This window comes from Caloenas nicobarica, chromosome 6, assembly GCF_036013445.1.
Source record: "Caloenas nicobarica isolate bCalNic1 chromosome 6, bCalNic1.hap1, whole genome shotgun sequence".
In the NCBI taxonomy this organism is placed as follows: domain Eukaryota; kingdom Metazoa; phylum Chordata; class Aves; order Columbiformes; family Columbidae; genus Caloenas; species Caloenas nicobarica.
Genome location: NC_088250.1, coordinates 11164820 through 11184846, shown reverse-complemented (window position 1 = coordinate 11184846; position 20027 = coordinate 11164820). Strand labels below are relative to the sequence as shown.

The window sequence follows — 20027 nt, the reverse complement described above, 5'->3', positions numbered from 1 at the left end:
AATGTTAGGGATTGGAAGGGACCTCGAAAGATCATCTAGTCCAATCCCCCTGCCAGAGCAGGAACACCTAGGTGAGGTTACACAGGAAGGCGTCCAGGTGGGTTTGAATGTCTCCAGAGAAGGAGAATCCACAACCTCCCTGGGCAGCCCGTTCCAGTGTTCTGTCACCCTGACTGAGAAGAAGTTTCTTCTCAAATTTAAGTGGAACCTGTTGTGTTCCAGCTTGAACCCATTACCCCTTGTCTTACTGTTGGTTGTCACCGAGAAGAGCCTGGCTCCATCCTCGTGATGCCAGTGGTTGTGTTAGGGTTTCACACTGTCTTTTCCTCTGTGACTCTCAGGATGAAGGCCCATCTGTCAGCACCCATAGGCTGGCACTCACAATGCTGATCAAAATTGTGAAGTCCCTGGGCTGTGCCTATGGTTGTGGAGAAGGACACCGAGGGCTCTCTGGAGATCGCCTGAGACACCAGGTATTCCGGGAGAATGTAAGAGAACTAAAGCTCATTAATGCGTCCCCCTTGTACCTTTGACATCAGCTGCTGAGATTGCTGTCTACTCCCTCTGTAGCTTTCTCTGTATTGGCAGTAAATGTGTTGCTATTTGCCTCAGCTCACAGACTGTGTTGCAGCTCAGCCATAGCAAATTTTCAGCTGTTGTGTTACCTTCCAGCCCCTGGGGCTTGCTAAGAGCACACCTGAGTCTCAGGGTGCTTCTGAGCACCCCGATGGAAAGGAGCAAATACATGGGAGCAAATTCTGTGTGTGAGCTGGTATAAGTAATTTTTCAGTTGACAGTACCCCAGCAGAGTATGCTGTTTACAAGAGGTGCAGCTGTTGTGTGTTGCATGTCTGAATCCAGAAGTCTAAGGTGTAGTTATGTCCACCTTTCCTAGTGGTGATTATGACTGGTTGCTGCTGGGCTGCTCCATCAGCTCCTGATAGCTGGCGTGCAGTGCGCTTGCAGGGAAGTAGAAGGCTCATGCCCTATTGAAGGGCAGAGTGGATAGTCACTGATTCCTTACATTTTTGGTTCTGCCCAAGTTGAAGCAGTGGCAAGTACGAGGAGGTAGCCCAGAGAGTTTGACTCCCTGAGATTAGTCCAATGCCCTGTCAAATGGGAGCCTTTCAAAGGCTTTCTCCAGCATGTACCTCCTCCTTGCCTTCTGTGCTTGCCGCAGGGAGCGTATTTAATGACTGTAATGAGAATTTACGCTGTGTCCATCCAATGTGTGGGTGGTAGCCAGGTGCTTCTCCATGGCTTTGGTTAGCCTGAACCATGCCAACAGACCTGCAATTCGGTTCTGGGGTCTAAGCTAGATGGCTCAGAGACAAACTGGCTGGCTCTGTATCATGCAGCGTTCTTCTGTTAGCTAGATTCTGGAGTACTGAGGAGACTGCAGCAGTAACGTTTGTTCTGGACACAATGGGACAAGATGGGGTAAGAGAGTTGCAGTGGTAACAGTAGAAAGGTTTTGCACAGAGCACTGGTTGAACATAAACCACATTAATCAAAATATCAGTTTGGCTTTTATGTTCTGTTGGAGCTGAGCCAGCAAAACATTGAGGCCTATGCATTAAGCATAATTGACTAGATCTCTTGGAGCCAAGGTTCTTAAGAGATTCATTGAATTGAGGTCTGTATGGGAAGAGATTTTCCTACACGTCTGCTGCATTTTCTGTGCGTTTGTCTGGCCAAACTGCTTTGCATGCACCATTTGTGTTGACTGCATGGACAATCACGTCTGAGTTTACTAGAAAGTTAAGCACACTACTGCTGGTAGCAGGAGAGTTCATGTTTCCCACAAAGCTGATAACTTCAGATTCTCTTAACTCCAGCCTGCATGGGGTCCCCACAGGATGGATACTTTTGTGATAAGAAGTTGACAATTAATAGCTTCTAAATAAAAAGCTGATGTTTTGCATGATATGAATTGGTCACTGGATAAAAGTGCATCAAATGGGTTGGGTCTGAGACAGAGGGTGAAAATCAGATGCCTGAGGCTAAGAACCTGTTTCACCAAGGCAATAAGCCTTGACTGAGGTGGTACATTCCCACTTCATTCATATTCAGTGAGATTTTACCTTGGAGAGGAGGAGAGGCCTTGAGACATGGCTGGCAGTGACTTCACCACCACCTCCAAACAGTAGCACCCATACAGAGGCACTGTCTCCTTGCACTGAATTTCTTGTTGGCTTCAGAGGTGAGCCTGTCTCCTGTTACAGGGCTCGAACCTTCTGGCTCCTAGGGGAGGTTACTTTAGACAGCACAGGAGAGCCACTGGCTAAGCAAGAGCAAAAAATACCCTGTTCTGTTAGCAAAACTTGAACATGTGCGTTGATGTGATGTACTTTGATGCATATCATTGCAGGCTCAGAACTGCCTCACAAAGTTGTACAAACTGGATAAGATGCAGTTCCGACAAACCATGAGAGATTATGTGAACAGGGATTCTCTCAATAATGTGGTGGATTTCCTGCATGCTTTGCTGGGATTCTGCATGGAGCCAGTCACTGACAGTAAGTATAGCTGGCGTCAGAAACTCTCACTTGAATATTCCTAAGGTGTACCATCAGAAAGAAGTCAGGCCTTTTTATTTTTCTTTAAAAAAAGAAAAAAATTGTGAATTGCTATCCTCAGAATATACAGACTGTATCCTCAGCCAGTGCTGGTCAGGGAAGTTGGATTTCTTCTGATGTGACCACCCAGCGCACCTGAAACTGAAGGCCTCTCTTTCAATTCATCCTACCTGTTGCTCATGTCTGTTCAAAGAAAATATTTTCATTCGAATATGCCTCAGGCAGAAAGTTTTCTGCTTTGTGACATGACCAGGTGCCAGCTGGAATGGCCTGTTTAATCCAGGGTTTATCCTGAATGGAGATATAATTGAGCATTAAAACCCTTTGTGGTGCCTCAGGTGAGGCAGTAAATAGCAAGAACAGATTGAATAAACAAAACCACGAACACACAGATGTGCATGCCTGCAGTTATCAGCGTGTGTGCATGTGTGTCTATGTATATACGGTTTTTTAAGTTAGGAAAATCATTTCAAGTGCTATTAGAACGACCAAACATTTATGCTTGGTCACTGCACGCAACAGCAGTTAACAATGATTATTCACAGAGTAGGAATAGCTGCTCTGAAGCACTCATGGAGTCTGACTAGCGTATTAGCCTACCTCTCATGTCAGGCATTTCAGAGGAAGAATCAAAACTTATTATATAGCAGGCTTTTGCAAAGAAGATGCCCATAGGAAGTTTCCCCAAGTGTTCATCAATTATTGACTGGCTCATGCTTTGAAGCGTGGCAGCTCATGCAGCTTTTGAAACTCTTTTCTTTTGTTCAGTGTGGAGAAGGCAAGGCAGAGAGGGGATCTTATTTATGCTTATAAATATCTCAAGGGTGGGTGTCAAGAGGATGGGACCAGATTCTTTTCAGTGGTGCCCAATGACAGGATGAGGGGCAACGGGCACACGCTGAAGCACAGGAGATTCCATCTAAGCATGAGAAGAAACTTCTTTCCTTTGAGGTGCCAGAGCCCTGGAACAGGCTGCCCAGAGAGGTTGTGGAGTCTCCTTCTCTGGAGACATTCAAACTCGCCTGGACACGTTCCTGTGTGATCTGCTCTGGTGAACCTGCTTTAGCAGGTCGGTTGGACTCTACGATCTCCAGAGGCCCCTTCCAACCCAAACCATTCTGTGATTCTGTGATACCTAATGAAACTGAGATGTTTCTTGTTATTAATATAACTGTGTTAATTCTTTTTTGACTCTTTCTGAGAGCTTGGTCTCCTTGTGCACCTTGCAAGAACGGCATTCCTGTAGTTCAGAAGATATTTTTTCATGACCATTTTCTCTTTTCAGCTTAATCAAACATCTCTTGTCCTTTAGAACAGTCAATAGAAAAGCTGGAGGTATTGTTCAAATTTTATGCCTTATTCTGTACATCTCTAAATGAGAGAGAGGAATAAAAGGAAGCCAGAGTTGTCCTGATCTTTTCAATCTTTTTTCATATCCCAGCTATTTCTGGCAAGATTTCATCCTTCTCATTTATTTTACCCTTCCCTTTTGCTTTATTTTTGTTGGGTGGGATTGCAATAACTGAGCATAGGACATTAGGTGGGGACTTGCCTGTGTCTCATGTAACCGAATCCCTTTACATGTGTCTTAAGGAACTTAAGGAACCTAAACTGTTCCTAACAAGGGGGCTTGCTTGTGCTTGAATTTCACAGACAAAGCTGGATTTGGTAATAATTTCACCACAGTGGACAACAAGTCTACAGCCCAGAGTGTAGAAGGTATTATTGTGAGTGCCATGTTCAAATCATTGATCACTCGCTGCGCTTCCACTACTCATGAGCTGCACAGCCCAGAAAACCTGGTAAGCACTTGATTTCATGTTAACAAAGTTACTTTTTCACTTGGGTGTCACCAGTGAGGCTTTAAGGTGAAGAATTAATTCAGTTTAGGAAAATCCCATGAGCATAGCAAACTATGCCATCATGGTTGAAGCATGATATAAATGTGATGCCTTCCTTTCAATCCTGCCTTGGAACTTGGAGACTTTGCCAGGATAAAAGTTGTGCACTCTGAATTGCATTCTCCTCACTGTTCAAGCAGCTTCTGTGGTGTCTTTTGTTTGTTTGTTTTGTTGTTTGTTTGTTTTTCAAATGGATTGATAGCATAGTCGGGAGCAAGGGATTAATGAACAAGACCACAGCCAGCATAAATCAACTTTCAGCAAAGTTAAAGCCAGTTAACTTGTTTAAGCATGTGGCCTACTGATGACAGAGTACGTGAGTTACTGAACAGCAATTTGGTAGGTCTTCCCAAGGTTTAAACAAACATTCAATTTACTGAGCACCTAGAAGAAAGTAAGGTGCTGCTGGTTGCTGCCTATGTGCTATCTACTCAGAGCAGTCAATAGAATGGATGACATGAGCTCTCTTCTTCCAAATTGGTGCAGAATCTAGCAGCTCATCTCAAAACACCTCCTTTATTACTAGAAATTAGGATTTTTCATGGAAGCAACCAAGAAACACTTTTGCGGTTCATCCTTACAGCAGAGCTATAGAGGCACTGAAGTCCAACTAAAGCAACAGTAATCATCTGTGAGGGACGGGGAGAGGAAGAAGGAAAACATAGTAACATCTTAAATCTGCCTATGTCCAAGTCCTCCTGTTCTTATGGATATTCCTCCTTTGGAATGTTTCTCAGTAGAGATTAAGTGGTGGGATGCAGATAAACACGCGCCATTGTTGGGCCTAGATCAGGATCACCAAGTGTAAATTTTCCTTATAAATTGTATGTCTTTCTGGACCCTATTTTAGCTAATGCATAAGCTGAAACTTATCTTAAAGCATAGCACCATTAAGTGTGTCTATATGGAGAACATAGTACACAGAGTATATATGAGGATTTCCTGTTGTTTTCTCACTCTTTAAATTCAACCTTGTGTTCAATATGTTATGAAAAACAGATCCAACTGTTTGGGATTTTTTTGTTGAAGCTGACTGTGCAGTTCCTAGCTGGGAATTTTCAGAATAATCCAAGATCTTTCATGAAAGTTCACATATCAAAAATCAGGTCTGTAAAACTGTTCCCGCCATCTCTTTGCCCTCAGATGTAGGGTTGATCTGTCACACCACAGATGTGTACGAATGTTTAGAACTAAAAAGAGCCTTGAGAGTAGGAGTAGGTTGGGGAATGAGTGAGTCATTCCCCTCTCTTCTCAAAATAATTAAGAAAAATCCCAAGACACCCACTGGTTTTGAAACAAAACATGCGATTTTTTTGCGCTCTACTTCCCTCTCCCCCCACTTAGCTTTTTCATGCGTTGTAAACTTATGGGCTAGATGAATGGGATAAAACAGGCTTTAAGTTATCTTTTCAGCTCCCTCATCTTGCAACTGTTTTAGCCTCTGCTACCTCTACATCTGCTGTAGCCCATTGCAGAGCATGTTCCATAACAACGATGCTCCTGATTGTCTGCTTTTTCCAAGTGCTTTTGATCCCAGCCAGAAAACACAAACCCTGTATATGGAGAGTACATCAGATAACAGCTGGAGGAAGCAATGGCCTGCTGAAGTACTGTAGAAACTGTTGATTCTCACTGCTGCTTTGCAAACTGCAGACTGAATTATTTCATCTTCATTATGTCTTGCTACTCAGGGCTTGTACTGTGATATCCGACAGCTGGTCCAGTTTATCAAGGAGGCTCACGGGAATGTCTTTCGGAGAGTGGCACTCAGTGCCCTCTTAGACAGCGCTGAAAAGTTAATACCAGGAAAAAAGACAGAGGAAACAGAGCAAGAGCCGAAACCTTCTGGGAGCAAAAGGTGGGTATGTAGGAGGGAGAAGGCATATGACTGGGTTGCGTGTGGTTGTATGACTACATGCACTGAATACAAATGTAGGAAGTCCAAGGGCTTGTGTGTTTTATCTTGACAGCATACGTCAGTTCCTGATGTACAGAATTGTACTGTGGCAGCAGTCTATTTTAAAATTTAATGAACTGAGACAGTAATAGATTTTCAGTAAAAAGTGTTGACCCTCTAATACAATAGGCTTAAGAGAACAGTGCAATGGCAACACTGGGGGAAGGAGAGGTTAAGAGAAGTAAGAAGCATAGTGTCAATCCCAAAATACTGTGTGGACATAGCTTTCAATGTGCACCACATCCTTGGTGTTGTTTATCTGACAGGTAAACTGTGGTATGCAAAACAAGTCCCAGAAGAAATCTAATCCTGACATGCTGCTTTATCAAAAAGAAAGTTTCTCTGGTGCTTTGAGGTTTGCCATTAAAATGTTGGGAAGAAGGATTAAGAAACTTGAAAAACTTTAAAAAACTTTGGCTTTGCTTCTAAGAGCTGATGCCTTTTTCATGAATGATATATAAAGAGGCAGTAAGTTGCTAAAGAGAGGGTATGTCTAAAGCTGCTTTGTTGCTCAGCAGTGCTGGTTTCCATGTCATGTAGCTATGCAATGCCCATGAGATGGGCCATCCATTCACTTTAGCTGATGTTACATATTGTCGGCATAGATCCGAGGTGGGAAGCGTCATCATTGACAGAGGCCAGGCATCAGCTGCCCCTGATGAATGCCGTAGTTACATCTCAAGTCGCCCAATGCAAACTCCAGAGCAGTAAGTAAATCATGAATTGTTTCATGTCTTATTGCCAGCAGCTTCCTTCTGGGGTTAGTACAAATGGGTAGGACAGCAAGAACTTATCTCTTTGGGTGGTACAACAAATGCATTGATTGTCTGTTCAGCAGCTGCTGATAACATCCAAGTAATGCCTATTTCCAGTGCTGCCAACTGGACCCACCCTGATTTTGATGAGGAACCACTGGAGATTTTCAAATGACAGTAGATTTGTCAATATCACATACTACCATAGCTATGAATAGAGTTTTAATTCCTCAGAGGTGTCATCACAGCTGTTCTCCATGCTTTGTCCTTCTGGGGGATGATTCTATTCATTTTCACCTTCCAAGTTGTTGCTAAGGGTCATTAATCTTTTACTGCCTCCCAAGAGCCAGCCCTGTAGTCTCCAAATATTGTTGCATTTCCCTTATCAGCACAGATGCTCTACCAGTTTTTGTAATGAGCAAATCAACCTGCTGTTAGGCATTGCACGTCTGAAGTCTCTATTGTCCAAATAATTCTGCCATTTAATATTGAAGTAAATTTAATCAATACTCTTAAGAATTTTAGAAAATTTTATAAATTACCACTAGTCCCTAATTAACTTTGGACAAGTCATTTAACTTCTCTGTGCATCTGAATACCCATCTGTCTTGTTAAAATGCTTTGATCTGCACTGTACAAAGACATGGCTTGCACAAGGGCCAAGAGCTCTGTATTATGTATTCTCCACCATTAACTGAGCCTGCAAAGACTCACTGTTGCTGAGACTGCAAGGACAGCACAAAGCCCTTCACTGCTCTGCAGAATTGCAGCAAGCTGCTCTGCTCTGAGCCCTGCCACAGCCATAGGAGTTCTCAAGAGTATAGCAAAATACAATGTCCCTATTCCAATACATTAATGAGAACTGTGACCCCAGCAGGTTCACAACTAGCTATCGTGATGTCCAAAAGATCTCCAGGGCACATGCTTGTAGAAGGCACCAGTGTAGTCTTATCAATATGGGTCGTTTTGACCTAAAGAAGATGATTTATATAGAAACTAAAAATTGGAATGATCTCTTCAGTGGACAAGCTCCTCAGGGTAGAAAAGATGGACATTTTGTGCCTTGAACAATATTAAACACGTTGTTAAACTTGATTGTGTCCCACCGAGAAGAGGATGTTTGGAATTCAAAATGAAACAACCTCAAAGAATAGAGAAGTTAGGAGGGGGCTGCGGGAGAGAAGCCTCATTCCTCTGAGCATCCAAACTTCACTGAAATGCAGTTCACACTCTGCATCCCTTTTCTTCCAGTGATGAGCAAATCCAAGGGGCTGTTCTGGGGCGCAAGGACTTCTGGCGGAAGATGTTCAAGTCACAGAGTGCAGCGAGTGATACCAGTAGTCAGTCTGAGCAGGACACATCCGAGTGCACCACTGCTCACTCTGGGACCACTACAGACAGGCGCTCCCGCTCCCGTTCCCGACGAATCTCCCTTCGAAAGAAGCTCAAACTCCCCATAGGTAAATGTATGTCTCTTCCTATTCTATGCACGTATTGCATGTGCAGAGAAACACTGATAGATATGTCTGTCTTAAGAAGTATTGCAACACAGTTCCTTATTGCCCAAGTATATTGTATATTCTCCCAAGGGAAGCTAGGAAATGCTGCTCTCTCCATTTTGCAGATGGGGAACTGACACAAAGTGAAATGTAAGAAATTTGCCAAAGGTAACAGAGGATATCCGTGGCAAAACAGAATATTGAATCTGTGTCTCCAAAGGAGTAGGCTAGTACCTTAATCTCACAGGCATTGCTCCTCTCCATAGAAGAGAAATATTCCAAATAGCATTTGATAGATGAAGAAAATGTCCTTTACAAGTCCCAAGACCCAGCCTTGCATGGTAGTTAACGCATGTAGCACAAAAAGGTTGTTTTCCCCTTTCCTCTCATTTTCCCATACCCCGGCATGGACTCTTTGGAGAAATATCCTGCAATTGCTAATAAGTAGATTCTGCTTGGAAGCATTTTCAGAATTGTCCTGAGTGGCTTATTCTGCAATAGGGAACTGGCTGAAGCGCTCCTCCCTCTCTGGCCTGGCTGATGGGGTTGAAGATCTCCTAGATATCAGCTCTGTTGACCGTCTGTCTTTCATCAGGCAGAGTTCCAAGGTAAATATGTCAGGTGGGATTGCAAAGAGCTTGGAAGGACAGGATCCTGGCTGGTTTTAGCTCAATATGGACATTGCAGCCAATGAGCTCAGTCGCAGAAGGAGGAATTTGCTACTGGACTTTTGCAGCTCACAGTGAAGACTTGCTTAAACCTACAGAGTACTTGTCAGTCTGCCTGGGTTCACTGAAACAGAAACGCACGCTCTGTCAACACACTTAAGGTTTAATTGTTGGTCACACTTCTTCCTTCTTTGCGCCTTTACAGCCTCTTGTGAAAGACTGATCCTTTAAGCAGAAAGCTTAAAAGATGAAGTGCTTCAGTGTGTGTGAATCTGTGCAGACCCACTTGTGTTGCTATGGTGATCCACTGTGTTACAGCCCTTCTGTAGATACTTTATGTATAAGACCAAGAGATAGCGGTAGGGCACAGCCTGACCCATCCCTCTGTCTTTACCCAGGTGAAGTTTACCAGTGCAGTGAAGCTGTCAGAAGGAGGGGGGCCAGGAGGTGGCCTGGACAATGGGCGAGATGAAGAGGAGAATTTCTTCAAGCGTCTTGGTAAATGGCGCACCTGCCGAAGACACCCATCCAAGCTTCATCACACAGAAGAAAAAGATGGTTAGAAATCAGGGTTCTCGTCTCTTTTTTTCTTTTTATCTTTTTTTTGTTGTTGTTGTTGTTTTAATCTCTTTCTTTCTGTATTTTACCCTTTTCCCTTTTTTCCTGCTTTCTCCATAGTTTTTGTATCCATTCTAGCCTTCTACAACTTTTTAGTCTTTGTAACTGTTTTCTTTCCCTTCCTTCTTTCTTTTGTTTTGATTTAGAAAAAACTCCAGTGAAGTCAATTTTTTAAAAAATCAAGACTATCCAAATAAATTATGCAAATACAACATTTGGGCTTTTAAAATCAAATTTAATTTGATCAACACACTTGAAAAATTAATGCTTGCTTCAAAGCACTTATTCAGTTCAAAATTAGGTGTGTAGATCTTTCATTGCCTAATATAACAATGGGTGTTCCATCACTTTTTTTTTTTTTTCCTAATTTGTGACCATTTGATAGTTTTAGCAAAGATCAGCACTGATGAAATGGAAAACCCTGCACAAACCTTGTTGTAATTATCTCTTTTCTTCTGTGTTTGCATGTCTAGTGTCTGCATATCATTTGTTAGGGATGCTGTCCGTTTTCCTTAGCACACAACATAATAACAACACTACTTTTCCTTTCCACGGAAGTATATTTAATTGCAATGCATTTTCAAAATCAACAGTGTTTGAAAAGTGCCTTTATGAATAGTACAAGGTCATGATATATCCTGTTTTAAAATGTCACACAGTCATTCACATGCTCATGTCCTTAGCTCAGAGCTCATCCTTGTCACAGAGACAACCGTGTATCTTGAAGTTCTGTTACTGTTTTTTCAAGAAAACCCAGCCTGACTCCCAAAAACACAGAAAAAGGAGTCGTTTTTCACCATGATTTCTGTAGCTTTACAGTGTGTTACATTCTCTGCCATTGTTTTTTTGTTTTCTGACATTACACTTTGACACTGCATTGTATGTATTTCACATCATCTGCCCTAGACCTGCAGTGTAATGCATGTAAGGGTTTTTTCAGGCAAGTGATACTAGCAAAGTATGAGCATATCTCACGAGTGTAAGCTGGTCATTATTCTACCACTGCAGAAACACTGGTGGTGGTTTTCAGCTAGCTCCTAGCTGAAAAGTATTGTTGCTTTAGAAGGAGAATGCATCAGCCCAGCAACTTGCTGTAGCATGGTAGCTGAAGGTGAATAACCCCATGATGGAAGGAGCTGCATTGTTTTCTTCATCCACTACATTGTGCTGAAGTAGGTGTGAAATACTTCCATCATATTTCCTCCCAGCTCTTACTGGGAACAAATAACTGAGGGGCAGTGAGGTCTCTATAGACTGCCACAGCTTTTTCTATAGTGTTCATATGCGATAGCCGTCATACTTGCTTGCAGGAAATAATTTTTTCTTCATCTCGCTAATGCTGATTTTATGCCACTGTGAGTTTGCTTCTGCCTAGAGTGCCCATATTCTTGACTTAATGGCACAGATTTAGTCTTGGCCCTGTATCAAAAGCTTTATTCAGTACCTGTGGCACGTTTTACAAAACTTGGATGACACACTAGTATTGGTTTTTTGAACTTTGGAAGTGTTGTATGTATTTCAACCTTCTGTGAGTAACACCAGAATTTATGTAATTAATGAAGATAACTTGAAATCTTTTACGTGCCTGTGAGAGATGTACATGACACATGCTTGGTTTTGACATATGCGTGCATTAGAAATACCATAATAAAAGTGATGCAATGGTTTAAAGGCAGACACCCTTTCATGTTAGCATGAGAAACAAGCAAATTGTCCAGTGATGCTGATGGGGAGGGTTGGGCCATTGCCTGATCACTAAATTAAGCAAAGGGAGCGTACTTAAAGTTTATAAGGCAAAGTGTGGTGGTTGAGGAAGTTGTATGCCATATCCACAAGGATCTCTGGTATGCAATGAAATCCACAGTGTTAGCAAAAATATTAGAGTAGTTGTACATGCCCACATGTGTACATACTTGTTTGTGTGTAGTGAAATCAATGTGAGGCCTTTTTAGGGCGCGATGGTTTATAACACAGTAGAACAGCAACATTACAGAGTGCTTCTGTATCTTCCATTAAGATCAGCAGGTTTTATATGCTTATGGAAAAGAGAATAAAAGCCAGTTGAAGGCAGATGGGCAAATTATTGCATTGCAAACTATTACATCCCTCAAGGTCTGACCCTAAAGCATTTTTTTGGAACCTGTTTCTGCCTTCTCATTCTTGCCATTCATGATGCTATGCCATTACTTTGCTCGTGCTTTTTTGCATGTGCTGTTTCCTCTTGTGTTTTTGGGTTTTTTAACATAGTAGACAAAATTTAAAAGAAAACAGAGAGAGGAGAAATGCATTGAGGTAAAAAAATAATAAAATGTAGAATAATTCGTTACGTCATTTATGAATTGTAATCTTCATTGTGATACATCATCTAGACCACTGGAAATTCTGTGTTGGGTATGTATGTAAGCATGCGCCCATGTGTGTGTGCGTATCTGTATGTGTGTGTATGTATACATATATATACACATAAATATATGCATATTCATGCATAACAAAATGTTTATTTTAATGATCTTTTTACCTATACTAAGAAAAATGATATATACGGAAGTGAGTTACAGTATGTTTACATGAGACCCATAACGTTCCTTTGGGCACTTACTGGAGACATTGTGAATGACCACAGAAGTTGCACGCTGTTGAAGGTATACAGCGCAGGTGAACCACAGCACATGTTTGTTCCCAGGAGTGATCTAGCATTCACAGAGGAAGCAACTGTGGGGGTGGGAGCTTGGGCATCCAGTGACCTCCCGTGTTCAGAAGCAGTCTCTGCTCACTGGGTGAGATTTTCTGCTGGGCTGGGTCATATTAGTTAAGCCAGTGAAGGCTCCCCTGCTTACAGCAAGGCTGCTCCAGTATGTGTGTAGTGGAGGACAGTCATCAGCTGCCTCTGAAGCATCCTCTTGCAAAGCTTCAACAAAGTGCAAGGTTGGGATGGCAAAGGGCTGTAGAGATAGACTGTAGGTAGTAACACTGAGCCCAGATGGACAAAGCCTCTGCTAGATCTTTACAGTGGAGGTTAGGGTGGTGCCTTAGGCGTGCTTTTCTGTATCAGAAAGTCCAGTTTCTGTTCTTTATCTCATACAGACACAGCCTGAACAGGGCACTGCATAGGAAACATTTATTAGTACCTCAAATGAGTGAGTGTTACAACAGCCATAGCAGGAAGGCTCAGATAGCATGCTACAGGCTATAAGGAAACAGGAGGAATTGGAAGAAAAGGGTATTTGTGCCTGCTCATTTATCTAAGTGCTCTACCTGTCCTTTCTACTTTATTTGTTTGTTTGTTCCATTTTGATGAAATATTTCCCAACATAGGAACATTTTGTTTACTGGAAAACTATGTACAGCTTCACTAGGGAGAGAAAAGCCACATGTGTCGTAAAGAAGCCTCTTGAAAATTGATATACCTCTGTCTTCAGGGGAAAAGTGAAAATCTACGTTGTCATTTTCTGTTGTGACTATTGTTTGTAACACATAAGTGCTTTCCAAGTAATTCTGCGGAATGCAATCTCAAAGAGACTTTGAGTTTGCAGCCATTCGTCTTTCCTGAGCAAGAAGAAATCACGAAGTCCTGTAGAGCTGACATTTTACCTCTTGTCTTTCAAATCCATGTTTAAAGCCAATTTTGAATTCTCCACATGGTGTTCTCTACTTCCGTGCTCAGTATGCTGTATGCTGTACTTCAGTATGCTGTAAACATTTGTACTTTCACATGTAAACAGACAAAAAGCCCATAAGCTGGCTATTCTTGTATTGACCAGCCACCTTGGCCTTGAAATGACTTTCCTGATGTCTCATCTGTATCCTTGTGCTACTCTCTCAACTCTGGGTATCGACTGCATAATTATCTTCTGCTTTCAGAAGAGTGTTCGTTACAATTGGCAATGGGACTAGTTGATTTATCATGTGAACCCTATACATGGAGTTTAAAATCATGCTTGAGAGAAGCCCTGGAGGGGGGTGCTAGCTTCTTTTTCAAAAGGAGCTCTTATTAGAGTGCTTTCCTTCCCAAAGAGTGTAAGACACTTCAAGGGAGAGAGGCTGGAATGATGATGATATGTAGTTGATTCCAGTCTCACTTTGGGTGTTCTGGAAATTGCAGAAGATGTATGCCTAAAAAAGAGGACAGTACTTGGTTTCCACATAGAATTTTTCCAATATTTGCTACTGATTTTTTCTGTCCTAGTAAATGATGTATTACTAAATTGATACATGAAGAGTAAGGTTTATGCATGCCTCACTTTAAAGTGAACTTAGAGGCAACAGAGAAGTAAGAGATTATTCAGGAAAAACAGACAGTAAGCATCACGTTCTGTATTGAAGAGGTGGGCAGAAAGGGCCACGTTCTGGTTCACCTGTGCTGGAGTAGGTCCCGGGCTTCCACACTGAGTATAGCGGAATAGTTTTGGGCAGATGTCAGTATGACTGAGACAAGAATCTGCTTTGCTGTATGCCTATTTCAAGGAAGTCATTAATATTTTTAAAATGCCCCTCTTCAGGATAGCACATCAAGGTGAGGAAGGGATTTAGACAGACTGTACTCATCAGGGTTTTTGTGCCACTTTTTTTATTGGTGAGAGACTTGTGTTCCCTTCTCCCTACCCCTCCCTGCATCCCCTCTGTACTCTTTACCTCTATAGGTTGCCATAGCTTTGATGATCACTTGACCTCCAACCAAGAAGGAGGAAAATCCAAGAACGTTGTGAACCTGGGAGCAATCCGCCAAGGCATGAAGCGCTTTCAGTTTCTCCTGAACTGCTGTGAACCAGGCACTATCCCCGATGCCTCCATTTTGGCAGCTGCCCTAGATCTTGTAAGTGATTCATTGGTGTGTTTTTACCTGCTGAGTGAGAGCATGTGCATACATGGTGGTCCGTTGTTGTTCACTAATTCTGTTCATGGCCACACAGAAAGCAGGTAAAGCATCACAGCAACGCCAACTGGTGGTGCTGTTGTTAGGTGGAGTTTTAGCATCTGTGACTGGATGAGTATGCAGACAAAATTGATCTTTTTTTTTTTTATTACATGGCTCCCCATAATCAGATTATTGCCAGCACAAAGCTTTTGTTGTTGAGACTTCAAATTTTGCTCACAGCCTTTCTGCTTCTGCTCCTAGCGTCAATAATAACCTAAAGAATAAGGACTGAAGACTTGATAACTACCTGGAGAGGCATAGTAATTCCACTTAGGAGTTCTGAGAGAGTTATAAATACATTAGGCAACACTGAACTATTAGTCACCGGAGCCTCTCAGTGGAAAAAACTTCAAATGTCAGAGTGTTCATGCTTTTAAATGCACATACTGCTAATTTGCAGATCCGGATCACAATTCATTCCCTCCTTCCTGACACTGAGTGTCTCTTCTGTGTCTTCTGCCTTCTTTTCCTTGCAGCTGCTGGAAAAGTCCCTTCCATTTCTAAAGCAGTGACCTTCAGCCTGTGGTTCATGGGCCAGTGAGGCTCTGTTAGGTGCTTGTGTGCCAAGCACAAGAGTGTGACACACACAGCTATGAAAAGCTAGCCTATTATGAGTAACTTCTCTGCACAGTGCTCTTCTACTTCCATAAGTGTTTGGATGTCTGCAAACTGAAAAAGATTGAAAGCCACTGCTCTCAGAGCATCCACATCCCCTCTATCCCTTTGTCTTCCTACTCGTCACCTCTTGCCTCTTTCACTGTCATAGCATTTGTGCTCATATTTAGTTTTTTTGCTCGCTGCTGGAGATGCCAGAGTCATGGACTCTCCCATTCTGCTAGTTCTGTGTCCTGAGCTGTGCTGCTTTGTCTGCTCTGTAGTTCCAGGGATGATGCGCTCTGTGCACCATGCCTTTATATGTTCTTCTTAACTTTGCACCCTTAGGCTGCAGATTCAGAGTGAACTTTTTTAAGATGTCTGTTCTGACTTCCAGAGCTGGTTTTTACAAAATAGTTTGTTTCCTTTCTGCTGAATGATGCAGAAGGCTTTGGTATCAGAATTTCTAGAAGGTCTGCTAAAGATGAAAGAAGCCTTGTTCTAATTACAGACTTGGAAGACTCCTTACAAGTACCTGCTCAGCTGACATTTTGTCTACAAAGTATTGAAGATATATGGAAGTTAAGAAGTCATATGCACTGCAGATTTCAAAAGATGACAGTTTGTCATCTTGCTGTATTGCTTAACGGCAATGTGTACTGTTATGGAAAATTCCCACATTTTATGTCAAAAGAGCACACCCAACAGAAAACTTTCTGGCAGGCTTTTGAAGTAAAGTTTGAATCAAGTTTGATGTAAATTAAAAGATTCTTAAGTCATTTTAGCCGGCCTACTTTCTATGGCAACCATTAAAAAATGGAAAGCAAACAGCTCCAGTTTCAGTTCTTTCATAAACTTTTTCAGCATGCTTTTTCATGCAGATTTTCAAAATTCCATTGAATTCGAAGATCTTTGATCGGCCTGGATGGCCACAGTGATTTAAAGAAATTAGAACAATGAAACAAAGGCTGTATCTTTATGGAGCTAACGAGTTATTTAAATATTAAATTGAGTGCTCCCTTAGGTTTAGAAACTATGTAGTTAACATATTTTCCCAGAAACAGCAGCCATCCTTGACTGAATTTCGTAAAACTGCAATCAATTTGTGACCTTGCGAACTTGCAATGACAATGGATAATATGTTGCAGGCAGTTTCATCTTTATGTCACCAACTTAAATCCAGACTTAGCAATAATAAAATGGACTTTCTTTACCTTTTTAAGAAACTTCAGAGGTTGAAAGGCGAGTAATGTGATATTTCAGTCTATGGTCAAGTTTCTGCAGAGGATTCCCATAAACCGCTGTCTATTATTGTATAAAGATGTTACCTGAAGTGTCCTAATTAAACTAGTATAAATGATTCAGGTGGGGAAGTACAAGCTTTCCTTTGACCAGTTTAGCAATGTGTGACACCTGTTGCCATTACTCTTCTCCAATAATGTGTGAGCTCTTATCCCTGTTGAAATGCCATAATGGCACTGCTCGCTGGCAGGGTTGTGTTTGAGAGGACCTACCAAGTGTTGGGAAAGCAGGAGCAAAGTCCAAACTGCAAGAATACCTGCCAGTATCCTGACTCCATGTCTCCAAGAGACTTAGGCAGACTCTCTTGTTCCCATGTCCCTGTTTCCATAAGAGAAATATTTGTCCATAGGGCGTATGACCTGGAAGGAAATCAGAGATTGCTCCAAACAGGTCTTTAGAATAGATGACTGGAAACAGAAACAAAGAGCTGTGTCAGGGATTGTAGTTGACCATTTTTAGATAAAATCAGGGAGATTTGAACTAACATTTTTGAGGCAATTCTCCTAGGTATTGGTTAATAATTTACTCACAACCTGTCTTCACATACCCACTAAGCTACTTCTTTCTCATGCCAGACTTATCTTGTGGCTACACAAAGCAGAGCTATCCGGTCAGCATCTTTTGACAGTATTTGAATTTATTCAAATAGATTGTTGCTATTTTTTTTTTTTTAAGAGACCAGTGGAAATTGATTTTTACTTCAAGTGCCTTCTCTGAAAGGGGACAAGAAAATTACCACTGGACCCAAATGCTCTGCAGTCATAAAACTCTGCAGAATCAGCTGTACTTGAACACTAATGTGATACTGTAAAATTCCAAATCCATTCTGTATTTGCTCCCTCCCACCCAGGTCATTGTTTTTGCTGTTATTAGTACAAATCAGAGTATCTGTTGAAAAGCTCCAATGGGTGTACTTGGAATTTTGTTAGGAAAATGGTAGATTCTTATTCATGTCAATTTATACAGTACAAGAACAATTTTCAAATGACAAAGCAACATAGTACATGCAATGTTAGAAGTGGGCTTCTGAACAGTTTCACAGGCATGGGCAGGCTTGTGAGAGTGTTGCTGCTGTGTTAAGTTTTGACAGTGACCATGGTAACTTGTGTTCTTTTCAGCTATGCATCGCCTGCCTGATTCATTTCCCTCCATTTGTGATGTGTTTCTCTGTGGTGTGAATCCATCCCTGTCCATTCTGTCACATCTTCATCTTTCTCTCGCTGCTGCTTCAGGTTTCTCTGAGCCTCAGGTAAGCAATCACATGGAGCTTGCGCTTTTCAGTGATTTTTCAATTTGGAACTCCTGCATCAGGACACACACCTCCTCCCCTTCACCCCCCCATCCTGTGTATCCTAGTTTAGTTATAGTTGAGTGCTTCCATAATGTTTACAACAAAAATATTTATAAAATATCTATATACTAAGAAACTGTGATTTTGCCAGTGGTGAAAAAAAACAAGAGGAGACTAAGGCTGGGTCTTCATCTTTTCATGTATGTCTCCAGGTCTGGTTAAGGTTTTACTTTGTGAGAAGAGAAGAATAGAATCCTCACCTATTCTCTGCTCTGTATTGCATGTGAGCAACAAGTAATTTGTCGTGCTTTTACCAGGTGCTAGATATTAGTTTTGTTTCTGGTTGTCAATGAGTGCCTGGGTTCAGATTTCTGCCTTCCTCATGAGAACATTGGGACAGCTTCAATGTTCTCCTTATTCAAGAGAGTTATTAGAAGATCAGTATTTTTGTCGAACACTTGAATAAAATATGAGTAAAATCTGCAACGGGATGCTGTGTCAGGAAGCAATTAACAGATGTTGTTACTCTAGACAAAACATAATTTTTTTTTTTCACCAGTCCCTTAAAGGGCATGACTTCTTTTAGTCCTGTTGGTAGTAATTTCTGGCTGTAAGTTTAGCTGCAGTACAGAAGTTCTTAAATCAATTCTGAAACTTTTGGAGCACGGTCCAAAATTTTCTTGCTTTCAGCTTTTGACTGAAGCACTATTGGAAGCACTATTTAATAATGTTTCACAGAGCAACTGCAGACCATCTTCCGTGGTCTCAAGGCCCATCTGTTGTTTACGGACCACAGATGAGGAACCTCCCCTTATAAGTAGATACTGATCTGATTAAATTGTCTCATTAAAGCTGTCAGCATCTAAGTGTGAGGAATACACATTTGTGCTCTGTGAAATCCCTGTTAGGGAACCTTTCAAAGCCGGCTTGTGAATTGTGGACATAGTTGTATTGTTAGTTTTACAACCTGCTGTCCACAGGACTTTTTGCTGGTGAAAATTGCAGGAAGGGAGGGAGGGAAAGTAAATGGAAATGAGGAGAACCAATTGCTTTTAGTCACTTTCCATGACTGTAAAGATGCTATTTTTGCAGAGCTGTAGGCTGCTGCGAAGAAAGCTCCTTCCTGAGTCTAAGCTACACTTTAGGAAACAAATTACAGTGTCAATTTTTTGAACATATTTGAGAGTTTCAGGAGCACTCGTTATTGGTTGAACATGGATCCTGCTGGGCCATTTAATACAAACTGAGATATGCTCAGTATAATTTCTAAGTGCTCTTTCAAGCTGGGGGCAGGAGGATTTTTCCCTGAAATATAGTCAAGGCCATCACTTCGAAACTCAGCTGCCTGATGTTAAATTTCAGTACTGAATTGTCTGATGCTTGCTAAGGCTATTGAACTTGGGCCGGTGAAATTTTGTTGACTTGTGCCAGTAGTGGATTTCACTCTCCAGATCTGCTCGTTGTAAGTACAAAATAGCACTCTTCCTAGTTTCAGCAAGCCTCCATTCATGCTTCCACCCCTAAGATGCACAAGCAGAACTTAACATGACAAATGCTAGGATTTATGTGGCCGTGCTACCATTTGTGCTTGCAATATTTGCAGCCTTACTAGTGAAGGTGAAAAGAAAACTTGACTCATTCCTCCAGTAAATGTGTCAGATGCACACTTCTGCTTCTAGCCACTTACATGGATTCTGAGAGAAAGGGTTACAGAGGGATACTGAAACGAGCTTGTTCCTAAAATTATAATGTGGCTCTTTCTGCCCCTCTAGTGGTTGGACTAAGCGTAACTGTTCATGTTTATAAGCCTTGGTTTTATCAGCTCAAGAGGAGTGACTCAAGGCAGAGATCCTGGTTTCAGACTCTGATGGAGAGATTGCTCAGTCTGTGTGACTCCATGGCAAACTTGCAAAGCAGTTGATTAAAGCACAAGTTCGTCTAATGTTTG

At 41.7% G+C, this 20027-nt stretch overlaps 1 protein-coding gene across 3 annotated transcripts in view; it reads left to right on the top strand.

Moving 5' to 3' along the window:
- Positions 1-20027, top strand: part of UNC80 (unc-80 homolog, NALCN channel complex subunit) — a 127270-nt gene that overhangs the window by 30438 nt on the left and 76805 nt on the right. Inside the window, exons 14-22 of one of the 3 annotated variants that reach the window (XM_065637635.1) lie at positions 342-473; positions 2372-2519; positions 4233-4381; positions 6172-6338; positions 7043-7144; positions 8444-8658; positions 9193-9299; positions 9758-9857; positions 14618-14790. In XM_065637635.1, the coding sequence (XP_065493707.1) occupies positions 342-473; positions 2372-2519; positions 4233-4381; positions 6172-6338; positions 7043-7144; positions 8444-8658; positions 9193-9299; positions 9758-9857; positions 14618-14790 (1293 nt within the window). Of the gene's footprint in view, positions 1-341; positions 489-2371; positions 2520-4232; positions 4382-6171; positions 6339-7042; positions 7145-8443; positions 8659-9192; positions 9300-9757; positions 9858-14617; positions 14791-20027 lie in introns of all 3 variants that reach the window. The other 2 variants (XM_065637633.1, XM_065637634.1) reach the window with 2 other exon arrangements.